Source organism: Phocoena phocoena, chromosome 10 (genome assembly GCF_963924675.1).
Source record: "Phocoena phocoena chromosome 10, mPhoPho1.1, whole genome shotgun sequence".
NCBI classification, from domain to species: domain Eukaryota; kingdom Metazoa; phylum Chordata; class Mammalia; order Artiodactyla; family Phocoenidae; genus Phocoena; species Phocoena phocoena.
The window spans coordinates 511,599-535,767 of NC_089228.1; the positions used below are offsets into that span (position 1 = coordinate 511,599).

Genomic DNA, 24,169 nt, shown 5'->3' on the forward strand with positions numbered 1-24,169 from the left:
CTCCGGACGCGCAGGCTCAGCGGCCATGGCTCACGGGCCCAGCCGCCCCGCGGCATGTGGGATCTTCCCGGACCGGGGCACGAACCCGCGTCCCCTGCGTCGGCAGGCGGACTCCCAACCACTGCGCCACCAGGGAAGCCCACGAGCGCCTGTTTTTTGTCCACTCTGTCCCGGAACCTATCCGTGAAGCAAGATTAGAACGCTGGCTCGGCGCAGCCTGTGGCCCATCCCGGGGCCCTCCCCACCTCACCTGCCCTGGTGAGGACGGCCCTGGACAAGGAGAGAAGGCCACCCCCCATCCCGGGCCGGACCCAGGCCAAGACCAGCCTTGTCGCCAGCTCCGCCCAGGCGGCGATCTTGAGCTGCCGGCCACCTGGGCGTCCCGAGCCGGGAGCTCCCCGAGGGCCCTGTTCCGGCCCCACCGTTGGTCTCTGTCCCACTCGGTCTTCCTGAGCCCACAGAGCCCAGGTTGCAACGTCGTGGCAGACTTTACACGGCCTTGGTGAGCTGGGGAGCTCACGTTTTTGAAGTAAATGTGTTTTGTTACTTTCTGACATTTTAGAGTTTCTGTGTCTCATTTTGCCATTTGTTCTGGGGGCATGAGGCTGTCTGACCTTGAGCCTGGGTCACCTTCACAGCAGCCCACAGGTACCAGAGGTTATGTGGGGAGCGGGATAGGGAGGGGGTACACCATGGGGAGCGTGCTACATTCTGGCTCAAGGGGCGACAATGACACTTGGGGGAAACCTATCCTTTTACTCTGCCTGGGTCGAGGCTTAAAGCCAAACCAGCTCAGCCGAGCCCTGCGCTTCGCGCTGCCTCCTGCCCTGGGGTTTGTGGGGTGTGTGTGTGTGTAGTGTGTGTTGGGCTGCTTGGCAACGAGGATCCCCCTCAGAAGCTACACACACACTGTGTTACATCTTGCCGTCGATGCCCCGATGACACACAGCTTTGTTCCAAGCTCACTCAGCACCCACGCAGCCTGTGATGTGACCTGTTTACTGAGTTACCTCCATCCAGAAGCCACACCCCAGGGGCATCACAATTACAAGTCACCCTCCTGATCTGCCGTGACACTGCGTGCTGTCACTCCCTCAGGTGGGGCAGCAGTGCGCGCGCCCCGTGTCTCCGTGTCACACTCTCCACAGCCCGCCACACGGCCCTCCCCTGTGCGCTGCCCTCGCCTGGGGTATCTGCCTGCTCCGAGCTCTCTCGCTGGTGCCAGAACACCTGTCCTCCCAGAGCACAGGCTGTCAGCTAGCCTCCCAGAGCTGGGGTCCCAGCTGGGTCACTGGACGATCCGAGAGAGACAGGGTCTCATGGGCAGAGCTGGACAAGTCGTGAGGGCGCCCAGGGGCTCTCAATCAGGCAGCCCCCTCAGGGATTCTACTAAAACCAGACATAAGTTCCTAAAGGGATTGAGATCACCAGCTGAAGGTCCCAAGCGTCTACCTTGCTCACCACTGTCTCGTTTTCCCAGTTCCTCAGTCTCCAGAACTGGGTGGTGCCGATCAGCACCTTCCCAGGGATGGAAGGGAAGTAGGCGGATTGGTTTACAAAGACTTGTTTAAAAGAAGTTTCAGCGTTCTTTCGCCTTTTAGGGCTTTCATTGTCAGGAAAATGTTTCCCAGATTTTCGTAGTTGTGGTGTTGGTTTCTGTTTTTTGTTTTGTTTTCGGTTTTATTTTGTGGCTTTTGTCATTCAAGCAGCTTCCTGGGAGGCCTATTTCCATGGTTGAAAAGTTTGCTAAAATAACCCCCAGGTTCTTTGGGCCTGGAGGGATGGTGCACTTTCCGTCTCCAGGCAGAGCCCCACTTCCCACCCCACCCCCACCCCTCACCCGCCGGACCACGCCTTGAAGCTTCTCCAGCCGCAGCGGAGGCAGAGGGAGCGCCCTTCGAAGTGCCTGCTTCCAGGGAAAAGCCGTCAGCCCCGTCTGGTGGAACAAGGGGGCCGGCCCTGCAGCTTTTGCCCCTCAGGTGGGAAACTGCAGAGGTCTCCCGGGACTCAGCCCCAGGTGCCTGCGGTGAGGCTCTCCCTGCTGTTCGGTGGCGCTTCCTGGAACCTCCCCCCAACTGAACCAGTTGCATCCACATCCCTGTCTCCAGACCCGCTCTGGGGAGGAGCCACTGCCCACTGCAGACTTGCTTTTATTTCACTGGTCCCTCAGCGATAGGCATTTAGGCACATCTGCGTCCTTGCACACACCCGGTCCTACGCACGCATGTGACTGTAGGAGAAACTCCTAGAAGGCGGGCCGGCACCTGCGACCTCCTCCTTAGGAGTAGTCCTCAGCCCTGTGCTGTGCGTTTGGCTCTGCTGGCACTCAGGGCACCAGGACAATCGAGGTCTGGGCGGCTGCCCCTGCACTCTGGCAACACGCCCCACGCGCCACACGGGCCACCGTGGTCATTTCTCTGGTCCGTGGGGTGACTTTGCACCGAGAACCCTGCTCAGCCTCTCCTGCTGTCAGACATGCAGCGTGTCGCGCGTTGTCTGTGAGGTGCTTCCCAAAACTCGTTTTCTTCTCTGAGGACCTCGTGTACGAACGCTCAGCACACATCGAGACCAACAGAGAGTTCCTTACTCCCTAAACGTTCTCTCTTTAGCGAGAACTCGCAGAGGAGGAGCCCCTGACGAGCAGCACATTTTAGGACTGGATTCAGGGGACTGGCTGAGCTTTTTCTACGACAGAACCACCGGCTTTGCCCCAGGCGCCCTCCAGCTCCGTTTCCTAAACGCTCAGGAGCCACAGCCAGTGCAGCCTGGAGGTGGGGCTGAAGGAGCCTCTGTCTGTCAGCTGCTCATGGCCACGTGCAGAGGGACCCTCGGGAAACAGTGTGGTGCCTGCAGGTGAGGGTGGGTGCTCAGGGGCACTCTGGCCAGCAAGTCTTCTCTGGAGACAACGTGCCAGGGGACAGGACCGGACAGGAAGGCTCAGAGCAGCCTCACCCACCACAGCAAAGAGTGGAAACAACCAAACATCTATTGGGAAGAGATGGACACTTGTCCACATTGCTAAGGGCGGCCACCCTGGGCCTCCCCAGGGTCTCCACCCCCTTCTCTCTCCCAGGGGGAGGGCTACAGTGAGGGTCCCAGTCTGAGTGCTTTCCCAAGGCTCCAAGATGACATCCTAGCCCCTGTCTTAGTAGAACAGAGGGGAACCTTTACATCCTCAGCCGCCACCCTCCCACATATGCCGCTCCTACGAATGCCAGGGGATTCCGCAGGCTGGATTGCAGCGCGCCGGGAGCCCCTCTTCCATTCCCCAAGTCTTCTCTTTAGAGTTGTGAAACACCCACAACGAGGTTGTTAGGTTCACGCAGTAAACATTTAGAAAACGGTATGCCCATCTCCAAGTCCCCAGCTTTTCTACCCAAAAGTTACCTGCTCCACACTCGCACCCACGTGTACATGCCCACGCACACGTGCACGCTCATACATGCACACACACACACACACACACACACACACCGCTTTCTAATATACACAGATGGCAGCATTTTAGACACTCCCTGCTGTGCTCTAAAAAAACACCTGAACGTCCTCTGTAGATTGTTCCAGATCAGCATGTAAAGGGCTGCTGCTTCTTTCTAATGCCTGTCTAATGCTTCGCGGTGCAGCTGTGGCACGATGTAAAACCGCCATTAACAGATATTTAGGTGGCCTCCAATCACTTGCGATTTCCTGCGGCGCTGGAATGAATATCATTGTCCAAACATCTTTACTTACATGTGTGAGCACAGCTTTGGGGTAGGTTCTTGGAAATGATATCCACACGCTGCAGAATTGACCGTCACCCCATTTTATGGATGAGAACACACAGCCGGACATGCAGACGACCTTCCAAGGGGGTGGGAACCTGCAGCGTGTATTCGCGGGGCGACCTTTCCGGGGCTCCTCAGGGCTGCCCGCCTCCCCACAGGTCACCTTAGCCTGAAGGGAGCTCCCGGAGCCGCTGCCCTGAGCGCCCGGGGAGCGGGTGGCCGAGAGAGAGGCGGCGCAGAGCTGGGCTCCAGGAGGGGCCCCCGCGGGGGCGGGCGGCATCGGCCGGTGAGGGGAAGCGCGGACCCGGGGAAGCGGCGGCTCAGCAGCACCAGCTCCCAGACGTTGCTTGGTGGTGACGGTGGCGGCCGGAGGCTGGACAGTGGAGGGAAATCCGGGGCCCCCAGCCTAGAGAAGCCACACAGAGCGCCGCGCTGACCCTCGGGAGCCTCCCCAACCCCCCTCAGAGAAGTCAGCCGGGGCGCAACCAAGATTCTGCTCCCAGCGCGGACACGCCGCCTCCCAACAGCCACCCGCCTAGACATCCGGCAGCCTGACGCCTCCCGCGCTCTGCCCCATGCCTGCCCATCTTGGGAGGGACCGACATCGTGCGGACTCCTACGTCCGGGGACCACCTCCCCCAGCCACCTTCCGAGACAACCCTCCCCTCCCCTCCCCCCTCCCCTCCCCCTCTAGGCCTCCTTCCCCACCTCCCCCATTGGACCTAACTCCCCACCTCCTGCATTGGCCCACCCTCCCCAGCTCCCCATTGGACCACCCTCCCCAGCTCCACGTGAGACCACCCTCCCACTCCTGTTTCCCAGACTTCAGTGGCTCCCATTACCTCTCAGATAAGCGCTGGCCTTTAGCACCTGGTGGTCTACCCACTGCAAGGGGCTCAGGGTGTGAGGGAGGGCAGTCCAGGGGGGCAGGCCTCAGACTCCGTCCAGCACAAAGGAGCTGGCCACGCACAACCTCACTGCCAGCACAGGACCGTGACTTGCCTGACCCCTTCACGGGAGAAGCTGAGACCCAGCGACACCTGTGCCCCCAGCCCCCAGCCTGTCAGTGAGGGAGGGGTGCTGAGACGCAGGACTGCAGCCTGGGCCAGCGTGGGTGGGGGTGGGCACCATCTGCGCTTCTGGAGGGGTGCGTGTGCGGGTGTGCACGTGTGCGCTGCCTCTCGGGGTGTCCGTTCAGGGTATGGTGTGCATCTTTGTGACTCGCCAGGGCTATACACGGAGTGTGGAGCCAGGGGCCTCAGCTCTGAGGACCCGCGTGCCCACTCACGTCTCTTTGCTAGAGGAGTCGCAGGCCGTGGGCCTGGGGCTGGGGTCCTGGGGGGCAGCGGGGAGGCCCTTCTGTGTCTAACACCTGAGTGCCAGTCCCGGTTCAGGGCGGGTGGATGTGTCTGTGCGCCTTTAGGTTTGCATGTGCGGGGTCCTTATCAAGGTGTCTAGGTGTTTCGTTACGTGTCGTCCCCCCCATCCCCGGTGTGTGTGTGTGTGTGTGTGCGCGCGCTGCCCAGTGCGGGTCCCCTGCCGACCCCTCCAACCCCCAGAGCTGGCTCTCCTCCACTCTATGCTCAGCCCTGATTCCCCACCCGTGGACGAGGCCCCAGGTGAGGCCAGGCCCGCCCGAGCTGCCCTGCCGGCTGCGGGAGGGACCGCGGGCTCTAGTGTCTCCCCGGGGCTCCAGTTTCCTCAGCCTGGACGTAGTGTGTTCGTGTGTGGACCAGGTGGAAGGCCGGGCGGCACGGTCCGCAGGCAGCGCCGGTGACATCCGGCCTGAGACTCACCCTCTGACCGGGACGGACCTCGTGGGCACCAACGTCTTCTGCAGGGGCAGCTGCTCCCGCAGCGAGCTGCTCGTCTTCGTGACCTCCCAGGGCTGCAGGGGCTCCGCGTTGGTCTCCGTCAGCCAGGAAAACCTACAGGAGCACTTGGCATCTTTGGGGGCTACAGCCCAGCCATGTGGAATAGCTCTCGCTCGCCTGGAACTTTCCACGTTCCAGGCGCTGCTCTGAGTGCTTGATAACCATGCCGGGAGGTAGGTATTGCTCTGCCCTTTATGGATGGGGAAACTGAGGCACAGAGAGGTTAAGTGACTTGCCCAAGGTCACACGGCTAGGAAGCAGTGGAGCTGAGATCTGGGCCAGCAGCAGGCCCAGAGTTATGTCTCGGCCCCGCAGCAGCGGCCTGCCCCCGAGAGCCCCAGGCCCCAGGTGTAAGCCTCCCCTTGCTTCACGTAAGGGCCACTCTGCCACGTGCGTCTGCCACACTGGGCCTCACAGGACAGAGTCTGGGGCCTGGCGACAGAACAAGGGTGGAGGTGAGGTGTCCAGCCCCGCCTGCTGCGGGCGCTGGAGAGGAAGCCGTGTGCCCCAAAGGTTCCGCTCTGGGCAGCTGGCAGCCCTCCCACTCCCTCCCAGGCCCCGCCTGCCTGCTCAGCACACAGCAGTCTCTGCTGGCTCCTGAGTGCCCTGGGGCTTTGCAAACTCCTCCCCCGGCGCCCCGCCCCCCCCCCCCCCCCCCCCAGCCTCCCGCAGCCGGATCCCATCACACCCTCACAGGAGCAGGTGCTGTGAACGGGTGACAGGGCCACTGGCCCAAAGGAAGCGGTTGGCTATGGCTCTGGGGTGGACCAGGGGCCCTGGGCCCCTCTCTGGAGGCCCTTGGCTCAGGGTGGGATGGGGGCGAAGGTGGACCCCGTCACAGAGCGCAGAGCTGGTCAGGGAGCTCCCTGTGGACAGAGGACTGCCCCGCTCCAGCTCTGCGCCCCAGAGTGCGTTCCTGGGGTGCCTGCGGGGAGGCAGGGCTTGGCCTGGGGTCAGGGGTCAGGGTCCACGCTCAGGGCCTGGGCTCAGGGCTCGGGGTTAGGGCTTGGGCTCAGGGTCCAGGGTTAGGGTCTGGGGTCAGGGGTCAGAGTCCACGCTCAGGGTCTGGTACCTGTACGGAAACTTCCTGGCAAACTTCTCCTCGGTCCTGTTCTTACTCTTCTTACCCTGGTGGGACCCCTTGGGGGCCTTCACGTCCATCGCAGAAGGGGGCTAAGCTGGGGTTCGCCCTTCAGCCACAGCTGGAAGACAGGCGGGAGGAGCCAGTCGGGACCTGGATGGCATGGCTTCCCTTTGACTGACCGCCCGCCCTTGTCTGCCCGGGAGATGGGGCCGAGGGGAGGGCTGTGAACTGCCGGTGAGCCGGGGCCCCGCCTCAGCACCCCGCTCCAGGATGCTTGCTCTGCTGTGTGTGTGTGTGTGTGTGTTAGGGTGTATGTATGTTTGTATGTGTGTGTGTGAGCATGCAGCTCGATGCGGTTCTATGCCGTGTGCGGCTCCGTGTCGCCCCACGGTCGAGGGGACGCTCGGCTGACCGGCCCCAGGAGGCTCCCAGCTGCTCCCCTGCCGGCAGCCACATCCTCCTCCACCGCACCCCAGCCGCGGCCACCACGGATCTGCCCCCTCTGTGTGAGGACGTGCACGGGGTTGTACGGGTGGGATCGCGCGGCCGGCGCCCTTTGGAGACTGGCGTCCTCCTGCCGTCGCAGGGCTGGGTTTGCGGGGGCTCCCGCCCAGGGCTGAGCTGGACCCACTGTCACCCCGGGGCAGTTCCCAGGCTGGAGGTGTTACGAATAAAGCTGCTGCAGATGTTCACGTACAAGTTTCTGCACGAAGACAAGACTTTGTTTCTCTGTTGTGGGCGCCTAGGAGTGCAGTCACCAGGCTGACGGAGGCCCATTTTTAGTTTTAAAGGGAACTGCCTCGTGGTTTTCGAGTCGCTGGGTCATTTTCCCTGCCCAGCAGTTACGAGTGGTTCTCTTTTAAGGCACCCAAGAGTAAGGGTAACCCAAGTCAGGGCTGAGAAGGGCTGGGGTTAAGCCCTGACCACTGGGGCTTCATGTGCCCCTTGACCCCAGCGGCTGTCCTAATGTGGCTACACCGTGGTCCCCACAGCCAGCTCCTCCGCACGTGCGTGAACTTCGTGGGCCGATGCCGGCCACCTGCCGGCACCCCGTGCTCCACAGGCGCGGAGGCTCCCAGCGTGGGAGGTCCCGAAGCGCCGGCCGAGGCCCTGGTTCCAGGTGGGGATCGGGTGCATGCTGTCAGCCACCCACGGACACGCCTGACGGGCGGGTCTGACTGCGCCGGGCCAGACAGGTTCCCGGGCCAGACAGGTTCCCCGGAGCCAGTGCCCTGGAAGCAGCCCCGCTGGCGACGCAGGGACAGGGTGGGGAAGGAAAGCCGGGCTGCCCGGCCCCTTGACCAGGACAGCTCCGGGGCGCGCTCCCCACAGCACGGCCCGCGGAGGACCTGGCAGGACTGGGCGGAGTTGCCCACCGTGGGGACACTACATGGAGTGCCTCTTTCCCCCCTTCTCACCTCCCACCCCTACCGAGCCGCGGGAGCTGCTCCCAAGTAAGGCATCTCACAGCAGCACGCACCTGTCCCCCGCCGTGGGACTGGCTGAGCCGCCAGGAACCAGACGGAGAAGGCGAAGGCTGGTCAGGTCCCCCCAGCACCGCGTCTGACCACAGACAAGCGCGAGCACACACACACAGGCCGTCTGGCCCCGGCATCACTCCCCCCGCCACACCCCTCTGGAGCGGGGCAGCCACTGGCTGCTGGCTCCTCTTTCCCTGCCAGACCTGAAGCCCACCCCCCATCCCAGGCTGGGGCTGCCCACCCAACCCTCTGGAGTCCCAGCAGCTGGGTTTCCATGACAACACTTTGCATGATAATGGATCTCCTGAAATCTGAAGCAAAGCCGCCAGAAAACAAGGCGCCCCTTCCCAAGCCTGGGGTCTGGGTTCCCAGGAGGCCGCTGTCCCAGTGGGGATTGGGTTTTCTCTCCTCGGGGAGAGGAGGAGAGATGGGCCAGGCTGCTCCCCCGGAGGGCTTCGAGGGCTGCCTGGGGCAGGTGCCCCGGCATTGTGACAGAGCGTGCTGGCCGTGAGGCTGGATGGCCCCACTGGGCACAGAGCACCTGGACAAGGCCACGCAGGAAGCCCTGGCCTGTGAGCCCCGAGCACAGCGTCCTGGAGGCCGGGCCCCACCAAGGAGTCCTCCTGACCCTGACTTGCCGCCGGCAAAGGGCCGTGTGGACGGGGCAGCTCCACACCAGCGCAGGCTAGGGGCCTTTGTGGCCTCTGACGTGGGACCAGGGTTGTTACGAGGACACCAGGGACCTGTCAGTGGCCCTGGCCCCCAGCCCTTTGCTATCAGGTAAAGCTTTCAGCCCCCCTCCCCCGAGGAGCCAGGAGAGGGCCCTGGTACAGGACGGGGCTGGGTCCGCACAGGAGGTGAAGTGCCTGTTAAGCTCCGTGCAGGACCTTGTTTAATGTTTCCATCTGATGGAGGACATATTACCATCATCCCATTTTCAGGTAAGGAAACTGAGGCTCTAAAAGGTGAACTGCTGGGCTTTCCTGGTGGCGCGGTGGTGGAGAGTCCGCCTGCCGATGCAGGGGACACGGGTTCGTGCCCCGGTCCGGGAGGATCCCACATGCCGCGGAGCGGCTGGGCCCGTGAGCCATGGCTGCTGAGCCTGCGCGTCCGGAGCCTGTGCTCCGCAACGGGAGAGGCCACAGCAGTGAGAGGCCCGCGTACCACAAAAAAAAAAAAAAAAAATGTTAACTGCTCTGCCTGCATCCCCCCTCCCCCAGCACGTGGGGAAGAGGTGGGGTCCAGGCTGTGTCTGGGCCACGTGGCGCAGTCCTGGAGGGGCTGGGCGACAGCACCCCACGCCCACTGGGCCCCACCTGCAGACCCTCCAAGCCCTGGGCCTGGCCCTGCAAACTGTGCCAAGCCTGCTTCCCGCGGGGCAGGAGGGCCCTGCCGGGTCCGGGGCAGGCCTCCGTCCCACTGCTGCTCCCCAAGCCGACTTGGGGCTGCCCTTCCCAGCCACACAGGCTGCCTCCCCGCTCCCAGCAGGGACCCAGTCAGGGTATGGATCGCAGGGCCTGGCACTGACCCTGCCCAGGAAGATGCCGATGTGAGGGCCACTGCCCACGCCCCCAAGCCAGCCCCCCCAGCAGGGAGCCTGCAGCCAGAAAGGAGTGAGTGAGCGAACCCCCCAAGGGGCCAGCTACTCACCGGGCCACCTGAATGACGCCAGAGCGGGGTGGGGGGGGAGACGCTGGCTACGGTCCTGGCTGCCATGCACCAGGTGAGCACCTGGAGCACCGGCCCCAGGGCCCCAGGGGCCAGGCCCACAGGCTCATTGCAGCATCAGAAGCCCCTGAGGTCACAATCAGTGACACTGCAGCCACTAAGCCACGTGGGTTGGAATCCAGCCTGAAGCCCTGCTGGCCGGGGCATGGCCGTGAGGGCAGCTGCGTGAGGGCTGGGCTGGCGACGTTCCAGCTTCAAGGACCCCGGACGGGAGCACCCACACCTACACGTTTGGTGGCAGAGCCCCCTAGCCCTCCTTCAGACTAAGTGCAAGAGAAGGCCAAGAAATAGCGAACAACTCGCCCTGGTGGCGTTAGAGCTCCTTTTCTGGCTGACCTTGACTGAGCCCTAGCTGCAGCCCCGGAACCGTCGGGCTGGGCCAACGCAGGGGAGTACGGTTGGTTAGGGCGCACCTCCGGGGCCTGCTTCCCCATGGAGGCCCCGCCAGGCTCAGAACCGTCAGGGTCGCCACCGGCCTAGCAACAGCGAGCGTGGCCAGGGCACTTGTGTCCCAAGTGGGGACTGGAGAAGAGGAGAGGCAAATGGTATAAAAAGCAAGGCCTCCTCCTGCCCTGATGTCCTAGGCCTTTATCTGCGAGCGAACACGTGGGGAGCGTGTCAGCTGGGGTCCCCGGAGCAGCCCCGAGATGCGGGTTCTAGTCGAGGGACCTGCCGAGGGAGGGACGCAGGACAGGGCAGGTCTGAGCTGCCGACTGGTCCCAGGGGAGCCCTGCAGGGACCTCCCCGGAGCTGTTCGTGCCCTGAGGTGGGGGCAGCCTTTCGGGCCCCGGGCGGTCACGCCTGACCTGGGGCCTGTGGTGTCCCGTCCCCGGGCGAGCAGTGCTGGGGACGCCAGCCTGGTCCAGAGGTCCGCGCAGGCCCAACCTCGCGGTCACAGAAGAAAGGGAGAGTGAGACGGAGGAGGAGGTTTGCAGAGACGGCTGTGCTGTCAGGAGACTCCCAGGAGCCTGGGAGGGAGGTGGACGGGTCCACACGGGCCTCCAGGGCTGTGCAGGAGCTGGACTTCCCAGCAGGCTGTCCACAGCCTTAAGCCTGACTTAGGTTCCCTTGACTCTTCTCTGGGCCACGGCGTCTTGGACCACGGCTTAGAAGGAGCAGCGGGGGAGCGTCGGCACGCTCCCAGGGCCCCGTCGGCCCCTCTGAGCTCACACGGGGGTTGGGGCTGTGAAGGGCTGGGCTGGCCGTGGGCGTGCCAGGTGAGAACCCGGCCCCTGCCCCACTCGCCGTGCCACCCTGGGCACACACGACCCGATCACTCCAACCGCCTCTCTTGCTTCTGCCTCCCCAGTGGAAAGATGGGTCTGTAAGTGGACCCTGTGTGCGTTACTCTGGGTGCCCAACCCCCGCCCCGGCCCTGCCCACAGATGATGTGCCCCGATTGGTTCCTGGCTTAGAGCGTCTTTTAAAACGTAGGCCCAGATGTTCTAACTACAGAAGCAGGCAGCCAGCTTACGGCCCAGGAGGGCATTGCCGCCTGGAACCCTCAACCTGGTGCTGGAGGGGTCTGCTCCCAAGAAAACAAGGTTCCCAGAGGGCCCCAGGTGGGCCTCCCACCTCAAGGGCCTTTTAAATGCTGACAGGGGTGCAAACTCAAAAGGAATCTCGTAACATGACCTGTTCACTTACTGAACCCGACTGTAAGGAAACAGACTGAGAACAACCACTTAAATAGTTTAAAGTTAGGGCTTCCCTGGTGGCTCAGTGGTTGAGAGTCTGCTGCCAATGCAGGGGACACGGGTTCGTGCCCCGCTCCGGGAAGATCCCACATGCCGCGGAGCGGCTGGGCCCATGAGCCATGGCCGCTGAGCCTGCGCGTCCGGAGCCTGTGGTCCGCAATGGGAGAGGCCACGACAGTGAGAGGCCCGCGTACCTCAAAAAAATAAAAAAGTTTTAAATTACGTTTCACGTAATACAGTATTGAGAACTTTTTAATATTATTCTTAAGATCAACATGCGAAGTCCAAGCATCTCTCTCTGACGTGAGATATTCTGCTCAGTCCAGTGACACGAAGAGGAAAGCGGCCAGGTGGTCACTGTGGGGAACCAGGAGAGGACGAGGCGGCCTGCCGGCGGCTGCACACGCGCCCACGGGAGAAGGTGGCACACTAGTGCTCTGCGGCAGCTACGGGGGCGTCCCAGACGCCCATGCACTGAAGATGCCCACTTTATAGTCAGTTTCGTAAAAGAAAATATCTCGTGGACTCAGGAAAGCAAGGGGATAAAAACAGTAGCAACCGGGAACATGGACTTAGATGAGTTGTGTGATTAAAAGCTCTGTCGGGGGAGCTGATGGGGAAGACGTCAGTCTTGGCTCACCTGGCGGCTCCGAGCTAAGACGCCAAGGACGCAGCGTGGCTGCCCCTCCCCGTCAGCCAGGCGGGTGGACGGCACTGCTGCTGTCCCGCCTCCTTGCCCCGACGCTGTCCCCGGGCTTACCCGAGAGCATGCCGTCTTCACAGAAACGGGAGCGGGACAAGGAAAGCGACAGCAGCGGCTTAGCCTCAGCAGCCCTTCTGCGTGATGTCCAGCCCCGATGACTTCGTGGTCTCCAGGGTGGTGAACACCTGCCCACGGGAAGGAAACAACACGAATTCACACTTAGCTGTCGGTACTGGAGCTCTGCTCTAAGAAACCACGTCCTGAACGTGACATCAACATCATCCTTTAAGGCATACAGAGCAGTTATGAATATAAAATTTGTCTATTGACAACATGCTTCATCACAGTTTTCCAAACCACACCGAGTCCACATCTACAAGCTCCCGTGTCCGTACCTGTGCACACGTGGGGTGGATCCCAATGGTGTCGTCCAGCAGCTGCTTCGTGAGCCCACATTTCATGGCGGCTGCAAATCCTTGGGTGATCTCGCCGGCCTTCGGTCCAAGGACGTGAAATCCTATCACCCGATCCTTCCAAAGGGAAGCCAGTAGGTTAAGGATGTGAAGAGGGATCTTGTCATCCCAAGTTCACCGTTGAAACTGACAGCAACTCCCAGAGAAAAGCACCTCTAATGCTGAACTGAGCAGAGAAGAGCACCATGAAACCGTGCCCTGCGAGAATCTGTTGGGTGAGCCAGTAGATGCACAGCCTGTGTGAACACGCACTCAGCTTTACCGGAACGGGCAATTTACCTGCTGCGCGAAGGAGTCTGTCAGTACGATGGACGTTTCTGCATTACACTGAGAGAGCGCTAAATGACAACACGACAAAACCCGACTAACAGCCGGTGCTGGAATAAGGCTAAGTTCGGAGGCAGCAGGCGCTACTCCCAGCCCAGGACGCAGGCTGCCCGGCTCCGAGTCGGCTCAGCAGACACCCCACCCCAGGGACCGCGAGCCGTAAGGACGCACGGCTCTCGTCCCTGCGCGCATGCAGCCCCGGGGGACGCGGGTTCGTCCCTGTGCACTCCCGGGACTCAGGCTTCCTCTCTCCATGTTTTCGCATCACTTTTCTTCATCCAGAGCTTCAGGGTTAAAGTGCACAAGGTGAAGAGAGAGGGCATGAGAGGCGGCAGGAGTCTGTGCCCCCCACTCTCCGGGCTCCCGCGGCAGGTGGGCAAACGGATACCCCGTGAGCTGCGCTCCCAGGGGGCCGTGGACGGGAACCTCTGAGGGGTGCACGTGAAGCAAAGTGGGAGAAGGCGCGGCCCAGAGAGGGGGAAGCCACTTATTGATGAAAGCGAGGAGCTTCTGAGAGATGGAAGCCTGTCCGTGGTTTCCAGCATAGCTCCAGGAAGACAGTGAGTGGTGGCGTGACACTCGAGAAACGGAAATTTGGACAAAAGTACAAGAAAGGGGCAGTAGGTCACTGCTCACTGGCAACGCACCTGGTCACCCGAGAGCTCTGATGGAGATGGACGGGATTAACGTTGTTTTCATGCCTGACAACACAACATCCTTTCTGCAGCCCGTAGATCAAGAAGTAATGTGGACTTTCAAGTCTTATTATGTAAGAAATACACTTTGTTAGGTTGTAGCTGCCATAGACGGTGATTCCTCTGATGGATTTGGGCAAAGTAAACTGAAAACCTTCTGGAAAAGATTCACCGTTCTAGATGCCATTAAGAACGTTTGCGGGACTTCCCTGGCGGTCCGGTGGTCAGGACTGCGTGCTTCCAGTGCAGGGGGCGCGGGTTCGATCCCCGGTCGGGGGACTAAGATCCCACGTGCCTCACGCGCATGGCGTGGCCAATAAAAATTAAGAGAAAAAAAAAAAGAACACTTGTGATTCATGGGAAGAGGTCAGAATATCCAAATGAAGAGGAATTTGGAAGAAGCTGATTCCAGCCCTCCTGGATGACTTTGAGGGGTTCGAGACTTCATGGAGGAAGGACTGCAGACGTGGTGGGAACGGCAGGGGAGCCAGAACTAGAAGTGGAGCCTGAAGATGGGACTGAATGGCTGCCATCTTGCGATGAAACCTGGGAACGGATGAGGGGCCGCTTCTCGTGGATGAGCAAAGAGAGCGCTTTCTTAACACGGAGCTACTCCTGGTGAAGAGGCTGTGCAGAGAGCTGAAACGACAGCAAAGGCCTTAGGATGTGACACAGACTTCGTTGATAAAGGAGCTGCGGGGCTTGAGAGGATCGACTCCAGTTTTGAAGGAAGTTCTGTGGGTAGAATGCTGCCAAACAGCATTGCTGCTCCAGGGAAATCATTCATGAAAGGAAGAGGCCATCAGTGCAGCGAACTTCATGGTGGCTTTGTTCTCAGAAATGGCCGCAGCCATCCCAGCCTCAGCAGCCTCCATCCTGATCAGTCAGCGGCCGCCAGCACCGGAGGCGAGACCCTGCGCCAGCAAAAGGGCTACAACTGGCTGGCGCTCAGGTGATGGTCAGGGTTTTTTAGCATATTTTTAAATTAAGGTCGTACATTGTCTTTTTAGACATAACGCGATTGCACACATAAGAGACTACCGTATAGTGTAAACATAACCTTTATAAGCACTGGGAAACCAAAGAATTTTGTGGCTCACGTTACTGCAAAACTCGATTTATTGCAGTGGTCTGGAACCTAACCACAATACCTTCGAGGTATGCCTGTATTTCCAAATGTACACAAACACACTCCTTAAATTTCATCACTGATGACCCAAATTTTCACAGATCCTGTGGTTCTAAACTGCCAAGGTAGACAGCTCTGGAGTGACACATTCCGATGACTCTGAAAAGTTAAGTCACTGCCCAGCTGTCACTCTTCAGACACAGTGCCCGGGTAACAGTTTCAAGGATTTCCACCTGGCCCTTAGAGCTATCGTTAAAGAGATTATAAAAACCCAAATACTAGAATAAAAGATTTGTTTTACAATTAGAACATTCCTGCTTCCAACCGTATGACGTACATTGTCGAATTTACTGCAGATAATCTTCGCGTAACAGGTGTTGCTGTCTCTGCAGGCCACTGTCCACTCGAGAGGCCAGAACAAAGTGTGGTAGACCTGCAAGAGAGAGGCCAAGGTCGGTGTCCACGGAGACCGCCGCTTGACAGGCTCCTCCTTATACAAAGACGACAATTTCTGTACCAGCTCTCAGAAGTTTAAACTTGCATGATCCCAGCTTATGAATCTGATGGGAGCATCTGGGCGAGCTCCTAACTGCCATCTGCAGAGTGTGTGACCTTTGCTTTGCTCTGCCGTTCGTCCCGAAACATCTCCCATTAACTAACTTCGCTTCTCAAGCACCTAGAGGGCTACTCTCCAAGCAGCCAACGCGCCAGGCCCTGTGGGGCTGAGACAGTAAAGAAAGCCTTGGGTCCTGCCCTCCATCGGTTCACACGCCTCCTGTGAGGTTCACATTCAAACCAAATGTAGGAGAAGCAGAAGCCACAAGACAGTCCAGCCACCCACGGTATGAGGAACACTGCCCCCGCCACCTGAAGGCCCCCCTCTGCCAGAGCCCAGGGTACCTCGAAGGCTCCCAACTTGCTCAGGCCTCAGGGACGGACCACACAGCGTCCGTCCCCTCATCCCCTCGGGGCAGCTACACGTCCCGGTGGCCCTCCGCCTAACCGCTCCACGCAGAAGGCGGTGGATCTGTGTGCGCTGCCAGGATGAGAATGTGTTCTCAGCTCTCCCCTGCAGTGGAGGGACTGAAGTACTGGCTCTTTGTTCTTTAATAGGATTGTGTATTTTACAGCTGGAATACTGTCTTCATTGTTTTTATAACCATGATACAAAGTTATTAAAAGAATAACACAGTGCAGAGAATTACAAAGAAAGTGGGAAAAAAAATCCCACTGTCCAGAAATAACCATTTTAAAAGTTAAGGAAGCATCCGTGGTTAATGCATACGTAGTTGAAATGACATTTTATTTAAAACACATCATAGTTCACAGCTACTTCTAACAAAAAACATTAGGTTTAATGTGTATTTAACAGAAGAGAAATAAACTCTTCCTCATATTTTAATACAAACTTGTCAATCTCTGTGGCTATTAGGAACAGAAGATAAATGCTTCTTCATCTCAAGGCAGTACTCCTAAAATACACCCCTAGGGTTAAGAAAAGAAATGGTGCAAACTCCAAGGTTTTAAACAGGATTTCTGAAACTGCAGGCTCCTGGCTTTGATGTGCCCTGAGCCCCTGCACCCACACCTCTTCCCACACCCTCCCACTCCTTTCCTCGTGTGTGTGAGCTGTGTTTTTCCTCCTAGTACTTGGAAGATTTTACTTTAAGTTTCTGATCCTTCTGGTTCAAAGTGGGTGTGAAGCGTGGACCCAACTTCATATTTTCCCTGAAGGCTGTCCCCTTAGACTCCAGCACCCTTAGAATATCCTTTCCCACAGATTTAAAATACCACCTTTACCACACGTTAACTCTTCTAAGCGCTTGAATCAATCTGGGCTCCAGATTCTGTCCCACTAATCTTCCTGACCACCTGCGTGCCACTCCGGCACAAGTCTAATTAGTGTAGTTAGAGGATACATTTCAGTCTCTGACAGGACTGGTCTCCCCCCAGTACTCTCCTTATTCAGAATCACCCCTGGGAATTCCCTGGCGGCGCAGTGCTTAGGACCAGGTGCTTTCACTGCTGAGAGCGCAGATTCGATCGTGGTCGGGGAACTGAGATCCCCCACGCCACGTGGCAAGAGGCCAAAACAAACAAAGAATCTCCCATGATTGTCTTTTTTAAAAGTTTTAATCTCTTAATCAAATTATGCTCACTATGTGCGGATTTTCAAAGCTCTGTGATGAACCCAGCCGCCCGGGCCGCCCCGGTGCCCCTTTAACCAGTCGGCACAGCCGCCCGGGCCGCCCCGGGGCCCCTTTAACCAGTCGGCACAGCCGCCCGGGCCGCCCCGGGGCCCCTTTAACCAGTCGGCACAGCCGCCCGGGCCGCCCCGGGGCCCCTTTAACCAGTCGGCACAGCCGCCCGGGCCGCCCCGGTGCCCCTTTAACCAGTCGGCACAGCCGCCCGGGCCGCCCCGGTGCCCCTTTAACCAGTCGGCACAGCCGCCTGCACGTCCTGTGCGGCCGGTCGCCCCCGGGCTTCTACACAACACGCTCGCGCTGCTCTCACGCGACTCCGTGCTCGGCTTCACTTACTGACTCGCCCTGTTGAGGAGGATTTCACCCGTTCTTCTCCGGCCCCTGCACCCTCTTCCCCACCCTCCCAATTATGCTCAGATTTGCAGCTGGATCACTGGCGGTGTTTCCTCTACTAGGAAGGAGCTGTTCCCAGAGAAATGGGCATCCACATGCAGAAGAAGGAAGTCGGACCCCTACCTCACACGTGTGCAGAAAACAACTCCGAATGGACCACAGACCCACACGGAAAAGCTGAAAACTGTAAAACTCTTAGAAGAAAAAACATAGGCATCAATTTTCACGACTTTGGATTAGGCACTGACTTATCAGAAGTGACATCAAAAGTCCATGTGGCTGGCAACAGAAAACAAAAAAGACATACTGGACTTCATCAGAATGAAAGATTCTCGTGCTTCAAAGGGCACCATCAAGAAGGTGAAAAGACAACCCACAGAAATGGTGAACATTTTTACAAATCATCCCTGTGGTACCTCACTAAGGTCTGGATGTACGTTTCCCTGACGATTAATGATACTGAGAACTTTTTCATGTGCTTATTGGCCATTTGTGTATGTTCTTTGGAGAAACATCTATTCAGATTCTTTGCCCTTTAAAAAACTGGGTCGTTTGGGGTTTTTTTTATTGTTGAGTTGTAAGAGTTCTTTAGATACTCTGCATACAAGTGCATTATCAGAGAGATGAAAGTCCACCGGACGTTACGGCATGAATTTTGTGAACAAATTAATCTTTCTTCTTACACTGTCTTATTGTTTCTACCCTCATCTTCTTTTCACCTTAATTTCCTCATTTAAAAGGAATTATATGTGTATTTATGAGAGGCTTCCTCATTCCTCTTTATAGTTGGAATATTAAAAAAATACTAATAGATCAAATTTTCAGTCCTGTAAAATGCAATAAATAAATGTACAGACTAGGTGGGTTGATCTGCAGTGAGCCTTAGGAAAGAGACCTTAAAGTAACCGCACAAACCTGGGAACCCTTCCTACAGAGACATCCCTTTATCTGGGGTACAGCCTCCTGCATTCTTCCTCTCACGTGCCTGCCGAGCTTAATTGCTCATTGATTTCGGAAAGTTTTAGAACTAAGTGTTAAATCCATAATTGTTACCATCACTTTTCCAAGACCCAAGTAAAAGTTCACCACTGCAAATGGGTGCTTCATTATTACCAGAAGTGAATTGTAAACACTTATCAAATAAAGTCCTCTACAATGGAAATTTCCCATCGAAAACACCACCTAAAATAGCACCGTCTGTCATCATCCTGGTCCCCCAGCCCGGAAAAGTAAAGGAGAGTCTCAGGAAGTCACTCGGCCATTTAGCGCGGGAGCCTCGGCGCCGTGCTTCAGACGATTCCCGCAGCCAGGGGAGGGCCTGCGGCTTCAAACTTCGAGTAGTCCTAAACCCCTGACCCTTTTCACCTCCCCGCCCCTCCTGCTTACGAGGCAGTTAGGACCAGACAGGCAGGGGTGGAGGCGAGGCGAGAGCACCTTCGGGGCGCCTGAGGAGCCCCCAGCAGGCCGACAGCCCCGGACCTGCCCCTCCCCTGAGCCCGCGGGTGGCGGAGGGTCCCGGACCAGGTCCTGCCTGTGTCTGGCTCCTGTCACGCCAAGCGGGCGGGGGTGGACGGCAGACCCAGCCCGGACCAGCGAACGTCCCTCATAATTTGTAACTGAGACGAACAACAGTGAGTCAGTCAGCTCCTCCAAAGGCCAGAACTACGGGTGAACTCGGAGCAGGGAAGGGCAACGTTCTGCCGCTCCGTGCATTTCTGTTCCTGCAGGGACAGCACTGCCCGCACACACACGTGAACCCCGACCAGGGAGAGGAGCCGACGCGTCTCCCAGCTCCTGGCTCCCACCCCTGCGCAAGGCCTCGGGCGCTCCCGAAGGTCGCACGGCGACCCTCCCGTCAGCCTCCGCGCGCAGCGCCCTTCTTTCCCCGGCTGTGTGACTATTACAGTCCGCTACAGACAGGGCTCGCGTTATCCAATTTCCAGTTTTCCTGAAGTAGGGATACAATTTCCTACAACACAACCAGCACAGCAACTCGCAAAACGACAAAATAAAACGTGGCTGAAGACAAACCGTGGATTAAAAGAGAAGGTCTGAACATGCCACAGTCACACCGCCTTACTTCCAGATTCTCCTTCCGGTACACTTCCACGGCTTTCTCCTCCGCGTACCCGCAGCAGCCGTACTCCAGGGGCGTGAACACCACGGTGGGGGCATTGATATAGTCACACTGCAAGACAAACCAGTCACGGTCTTTCATTTTGTGGTCCTTTTTACAGGGAAAATCCATACGACGCACGTTTGTAAAAGGAAGATCAACAAGCACGGCCCCGTGCAGGTGACCCTCACTGCCAGCGCTTCAGGCAACTGAGTCACTGAGCGGACGGGCGCGCCCCGACTCCGGGGCAGGGACCACGCGCTGCCATTGCACCGGGACCTGGGCCACCGCAGCCGTGCACATGACCGTGCCCCTGCAGGGATGAGCGGAGAAGCCGCTCACTGCGCAGGGCAGGGCGAGCGGCCCAGCCCGCCCCGGGGAGACGGCCACGCGCATGGAGGGCCGCCACACCGCGGGGCCCGGAGATGGGACCCTTCAGGGCCCTTATCAGCCTGGGACAGAGCACAGGAGGACATCACGGGAAGGCTGCAGACCCTGAGCCCCACACGCCGTCCCCAGCAGCCCTGCATCCCGGGGCGCGAGTGTGAGCACAGGCGCACGCCTGTCTGGAGACTGTGACTGCACGGAGAGAAAGCGTGTGCGGGGCCGAGAAAGGGGGCGGGCAGAGCCAGAGAGGAAGGTCACTGTGCTTCCCGCCCACAGCTCCGCAAGGGCAGCGGTGCCCACCGCACAACTTCCCCCACCCCGCCAACAGCTCACAGGTGACTAGCTCAGGGGAGACTCCAACCCAAAGGGACCGACCGGCTGCCCAGGTTGCAAGAGGAAAAGGGGCAAGGGGCAAGGCCCAGCACTGCACGTCCATCAAATTCTTCCCTCTGTAGGATATGAACTAGAGGCGAAGGGAGAGGCCCCCAGTGGTGAAGCCCCTGGGTGGTGGTTGGACAGGAAGAAATGCTGAGCCAGAGTGGGAGCCAACCAGGAACCCCACCCTTTCGGGGCCCAGAGCAGCCTCGAGCCCAGCCCCACCCCAGCCTGGTTCTCCCTCCAGGTTACTGTGGGATCCTCACGAGAAACCCCGTCGACGTGACGGCCTGAGCAAGGCGCTGCTTTGCGGCCCAAGAGGAAAGCCAATCACGTACCACCGGGCGTCCCTGCACCCGGTGGACAATGTGGACACCGCGTGCCAGCCTGACCCTCACCTTCGGCCCCGACACGTCGTGTTCCACGACCTGCAAATCGCGGACCAGCCAAGCGTTTGTTCTTTTCCCAGCACGGCTACAGGAAGCCACAGAAGCGCAGACGGCTGCACGCAGCAGCTCCTGACCCCTCCTAGGTCCTCGGCTGCTCATCACTCTGGCCGTCAACCCCGCATCCCGTGGCTTACAGGGGACGCCTCATTCTCAGCAGGTGCTTTTCTCGTGCTTCACATCAATTGAGGGAAATCAACAGGAAACTCCCCAGCTTCCCCTTTCACCTAAAGCACGTCCCACACCTTGAACTCCGACCTCCACCTGAGCGGGCCCGCGCCTCACCCCACCTGCAGCCTTCCTCCCGCCCTGGTCCTCTGACTTCTCTCTGCACACACGCTGCCCTGTCTTCTCACGTCTCTGCCCACCGCCCCTGGGATCCGCTTCTCAGGACCTCAGGCAACTGCTGTGCTTCCTAGAGCCCGGTGCTCACGCCCCGGGGAGGGGCAGCTCCCCATCCGCCCCCATCCGTTCACACCCTGCCCCCGCCGAGGCCAGCGGGGCCACGGCCCCACCCACACCTCCGTGTGCCCACGAGGTCTCCACACACGACCTCGCTGGGCACCTGGTGGTGAAACACAGCACACGGAGCTCCTTATGAAGAAGCCGGGCCCCAAACATCCCACCTGAACCCGCTCAGGCAAAGCATCAGAGAAACCCAGGACGTGAGACACTCTGCAAGAAGAGTAGCCTGGATCCGTCAAAAAACCCGTCATGAGGGCTTCCCTGGTGGCGCAGTGGTTGAGAGCCCGCCTGCCGACGCAGGGGACACGGGTTCGTGCCCCGGTCCGGGAAGATCCCACGTGCCGCGGAGCGGCCGGGCCCGTGAGCCATGGCCGCTGAGCCTTCGCGTCCGGAGCCTGTACTCTGCAGCGGGAGAGGCCACGACAGTGAGAGGCCCGCGTACCGCCCAAAAAAAAAAAAAACCCATCTTGAGAAATAAAGCAAAGAAACAGGTAAATAGAGGCAGGGGCTCTAGCAGATTAAAAGAGACCTAAGAGCTTGAAAAGCCAGATGTGCCGGGCGATGCGCACGTGTGCCCGCGGGTGACGCCCTTTGCTCACTTCCTCAGTGTGGAGATGCAGCTGTGGTCATGGAGGCGAGCACCCTTGCTCTTAGGGGACGCTTGCTGAAGGCGTTTTCTGGGGGCAAAGCGCCTGCCGCTCACTTCCAGCAGCGCAGCAAAACGGTCTTTGTGCTGAACATCCACACACTGGGCAGGGCAGGCGGGAGGCATTAACACCTGCACCGTCGGGTGGGAGGCCCGTAGGGTGACTGTCACTAGACCTTCTGCAGCCTGACGCCTTTCTGAATGAAACGCTGGGGGACATAAAAGCTCCTCACTGCAGCCTCCCAGATTCTTGATGATCTGACACCAGATTGGCTCCCAGACTCCTCCCTCCCAGCTGTGGGACCCCTCGCTCTGCCAGCACATGCCAGGCCTCTCTCTGCACTGAGGCCGGGGCAGCACAGCAAGCCCCCTGAGCCCCCCCCCCCCACGCAGCCCGGCCACCTCCCCCGCTGCCCCTCATCTGCCAGCAGGGCACGGGTCCCTGCTCTCCTGACGCGTAGGGCTGGGGGCTCCCGAGACCGCCGTCAGCCCCGGCAGACAGAGCCCGCAGAGCAAGAGGCTCGTCTGTGACCAGAGACTGCGGGAGGTGGGGAGACTGCAGGGGGCGCCACATGCACCGTCAGCCGTGCGTCGGCTGAAACAGAGCCCGGAGTCCGGAGGAGCAGGGTGGCTAGACCAGGTCCACGGGCTGGGCAGGCGCAGAGGCCGGCCCCGTCCGCCCCGGGCCGCAGGGCCCTGCCACCCGGTGACAGAGCAGCATCCGCCCAGGATGCGTTTCCAGACCCCTCCAGTCAGGAGACAGGATGTCCCTACCTGGGCGCCCCCCGTACGTCACCCAGTACAATGGCTTGCACGTTAAGATACGCATAAGATACTTATTTAAACCACCAGTAAACGGTACAGAACTGCAAACGGTTTAGGGGGAAGCTTCCCCGGCAAAACAGGCGCACGGTGCCAGCTGTACTGATTGCCCTCAAATCATGATTTTGCTTTAGACATTATCTCAGAAACAGCAGTAAGAAACTTACCTTTTCTAAACGGCCCCCAAAAAGCCTTCGAGCCAGCAGCCTGCCCGCCTGCACGGCGACGGGCGTGAGCTCAGGCTGACCCTCCACGACGTCCCCGACGGCGTACACATAGGGCACGCTGCTCTGCTCCACGTCGTTCACTGGGATTTTGCCAGTCCTGTTACGTTTGGAAAGAAAAAAGACATTACGACGACGCTGCACTGCTGGACACGAACACCTGTCCAGGGAAAGGCTGATTCAGAGAGAAAGACCCCACTAAGCGCTCAGGCAACTGTGTCGTGAAGCGTCTGCAGGCTCAGACAACCGGGGCACCTCCGGCTCCTGAAGAAACACCCTTCTGTCTGAAAACCCGGGCCCACTTTCTGGGTGCCGAAGTATCTCTAGAGTCCCCCAGACTCAAACCCATAGCTTTGACATTTTTCTCTGTGCCTGATCAAGGACATACAAATTCATTCTAAGTCACAGAAAGTAGGTGAATACATTCCCATAAGTTTTTTTAAATAACTGTTTAATGTATGAGATATTTAAGAAAAACATGAAGAGTTATCAATTAATTAATGAAAAAATTGATAATACAGAGCTGCCACAGTACTTACAAAGTAAATTTAAAGCATCGAAACTTTGCATGTTAGTAATTAGATAAGAGTCTCCATGAGCTGATGTGTAGAAACACCGTGCCCCGTGCAGCGCTGGGGCTCTCCCCGTGCAGCGCTGGGTGGTGACGCCCGGGACTCACTTCTCATTGACTTTGACACCAATCTTCTCCAGCCCGATTTTCTTCGTACAGGAGTCACGACCAATTGCTAACAAAACCTACATTTAGAGAGAGAGCAAAAACAAACGATCAGTAACAGGAAGGACAGAGGGAACCTCACCGTGGACCCTTCAGACATTAAAGGACAGTAACAGAATATCATGAACACCCTATGCCAATACATTTGACAGTTTCGACAAAATAGATTCCTTGAAGGACAGAATGTACCGAACTTGCACCCATACAAGTCTGAGTAACCCTACGTCATGAGCTGCACTGTGCCCCTTCCCCAAATTCATGTTGTAGCCCTAACCCCCAGAACCTCAGAATGTGACTGTATTTGGAGATGGGGCCTCTGCAGAGGTGATTAAGATAAAACAAGGCCATTAGGGTGGCCTAAACCCAGTCTGACGTGTGTCCTTATATAAGAAGAGGT

General features: G+C 58.7%; 1 protein-coding gene across 1 annotated transcript in view; it reads right to left on the reverse strand.

Annotated features, from left to right (window-relative positions):
* Positions 1–12,456: 12,456 nt before the first annotated feature.
* The window catches only part of TXNRD3 (thioredoxin reductase 3), a 40,756-nt gene continuing 29,043 nt past the window's right edge, over positions 12,457–24,169 (reverse strand). Inside the window, exons 11-16 of the mRNA XM_065885430.1 lie at positions 23,716–23,792; positions 22,980–23,136; positions 19,636–19,743; positions 15,296–15,391; positions 12,730–12,864; positions 12,457–12,519 (exon numbers count right to left, since the gene is read on the reverse strand). Of these exons, the coding sequence (XP_065741502.1) occupies positions 12,457–12,519; positions 12,730–12,864; positions 15,296–15,391; positions 19,636–19,743; positions 22,980–23,136; positions 23,716–23,792 (636 nt within the window). The remainder of the gene's footprint in view (positions 12,520–12,729; positions 12,865–15,295; positions 15,392–19,635; positions 19,744–22,979; positions 23,137–23,715; positions 23,793–24,169) is intronic.